Below are 2,157 nucleotides of genomic sequence, written 5' to 3'. Positions count from 1 at the left end.
TACTGTCTAGGAAGTTGTATTTGGTTGAGAGGCTTTCTGAGACTGTAGGCTGCGTTATACTGCGCTGGAATTCGTTCAAGAACCACTGCTGGAGTTGTTTTTGAGTTAGCTGAGGGTGTTGTTGTGCATATTGACGAAGGGCCTTCCTTTGAGAGACTGAAAGGCCAGGTGTCTTGCGGTCTGAAGGCATCTTTTTGATACCTGGTTTAGCCAATAAATTGATCAGGTTAAGGCAATATAGGCAGGTAAGAGGTTCACACCGAATTTTAGAAGTTGAAGCTGAAAGTATAGCGTTAAAGAGGTTATGTTCCTACGGAATATTGCGTTATCCAGGTTTGACTGTAGTGCTCTTCGCTCAACGGTCGTGACAGTCTTTCGGTTCGCTCGTGCGTTGATGATGATCCTGCCAATCAACCCCGACGTCGCTTCCGGCGCGGGTAGAATGGAGTGACAGCGTGGTGGAGCAGTGCCAATGCCGGAACCAGCGACTGCTTCATCCACCCGCAGTGCCCGAATGTCTGCCATTTCGCTGTCTCGGGCGTGGATTGCTGACCTGCCTCAACCGAGACTTTCCAGCCAGCCCATTGCATGGCAATCAAGTCTGTCGCATAATGCGTTTGCATAACAATCGATACCACTGCAAGGCACGGCGATGTGAGTGGCGGAAAAGCGAGGTAGAGTCGTGAAGACGGGTACGAGCTGAGCCAATATCCGTTGCCACTGCTGGATCCAGCTAGCTTGGAATAAATGTCCGATCAAGCGAAAGTCTATTATTTTAGCAGCAGACATCTCCATCGTATGTCGGCAGACCGCATCGCTTCCTCCTCCTTCACATCGTCACCCATTCGATGAGCGCTTCCGATATCCTCTCGGCTCGATATCCGGCTCGGAGAACACTTTCGCTCCTCCAATGCTGGCTAAACGACTCCCATCAGCACGTTCAGCTCGCCATGTTGAGAAGACAGCCTCCCAAACTCGTGGTCAGACTCCACGCATGTGAGAACTATCTCATCATGAATATTCCCTCATGCATATGTCCTCAAGAAGTGGACCAGCATGCATGACCAACCCGGCTCCCCAGTCCCTTGGTACTACTCCTGCATCTGCATGCAGTGTTAGCTTCAGCGAGTCGGAGCTCGCGTTCCAGTGCGCTGGATCCGGTCTCGCAAAATTGCAGCAAGAGAAGCAGCACGAGAACACCGCATCTCATGACGCAGGATTGTCCTCGTCGAGCTCTCTAGGGCTCTGTCGGATGGTCGCCGTACTGATTGTGAAGGATCCGACAACGACGAACGTTCAGCCTGAACCGGCGTGCCGTTGACATGGTTTGAGACGTGAATCAGTCATTTGAGAGGCTGAGGTTAAAACGAGCATACCGCTTGAATGATTCTCTCAATGGGCTGAGCAGATACAGTCTTCAAATTCGGTTCCTTGCGTCTGTCGTGAATAATCAGCGACGGTGTTGAACAAAGTCGAAGCCCCTGCAGTCGGCATCGACATCCACCTCCTCCAAATCTCACTCGCGTGGTCGAGAACCAACAGGGTCATTGTCCTAGCTTTCCCAATGGATGAGCGTCTGTTCGTGTTGTTATTAAGGACAAGGTCTTTCATGCTGTCATCCAGGCGAGTCATTCATATGCATTTGCGCTCAACCATAACACACTAGTCGTGCAAAAGTCCTTGCAAAGTTGCACCAACTTCGAAGGCTTCCCGTGCAGAGCAAGATATCGCAAGAACCTCCACTCGCCAGCGTCACTCAGAAGCGGAACCTGACCCACGCATGTCATCCTTGACACGCATCCCCCATCCCCACACCTGTGCCTGCGTTAGATCACAGTCCTGCCTAGCCGAGATTGATCATCGGAAGGTACAGTCAAACCTGGATAACGCAATATTCCGTAGGAACATAACCTCTTTAACGCTATACTTTCAGCTTCAACTTCTAAAATTCGGTGTGAACCTCTTACCTGCCTATATTGCCTTAACCTGATCAATTTATTGGCTAAACCAGGTATCAAAAAGATGCCTTCAGACCGCAAGACACCTGGCCTTTCAGTCTCTCAAAGGAAGGCCCTTCGTCAATATGCACAACAACACCCTCAGCTAACTCAAAAACAACTCCAGCAGTGGTTCTTGAACGAATTCCAGCGCAGTATA

The 2,157-nt window shown here is 50.3% G+C and overlaps 1 protein-coding gene across 1 annotated transcript; it reads right to left on the bottom strand.

Annotated features, from left to right (window-relative positions):
- Positions 1–222: 222 nt before the first annotated feature.
- Positions 223–525, bottom strand: M409DRAFT_18682 (uncharacterized protein; the record flags this gene model as incomplete). Its single annotated transcript, XM_033804605.1, has 1 exon — positions 223–525. One exon carries the CDS (start codon positions 523–525, stop codon positions 223–225), a length of 303 nt encoding a protein of 100 aa, XP_033672459.1.
- Between the last annotated feature and the right edge of the window lie 1,632 nt (positions 526–2,157).

Source organism: Zasmidium cellare, assembly GCF_010093935.1.
Source record: "Zasmidium cellare ATCC 36951 unplaced genomic scaffold M409scaffold_5, whole genome shotgun sequence".
Lineage (NCBI taxonomy): Eukaryota > Fungi > Ascomycota > Dothideomycetes > Mycosphaerellales > Mycosphaerellaceae > Zasmidium > Zasmidium cellare.
The sequence above is the reverse complement of the archived record's forward strand: the minus strand, read 5'-3'. Positions and strand labels throughout refer to the sequence as shown.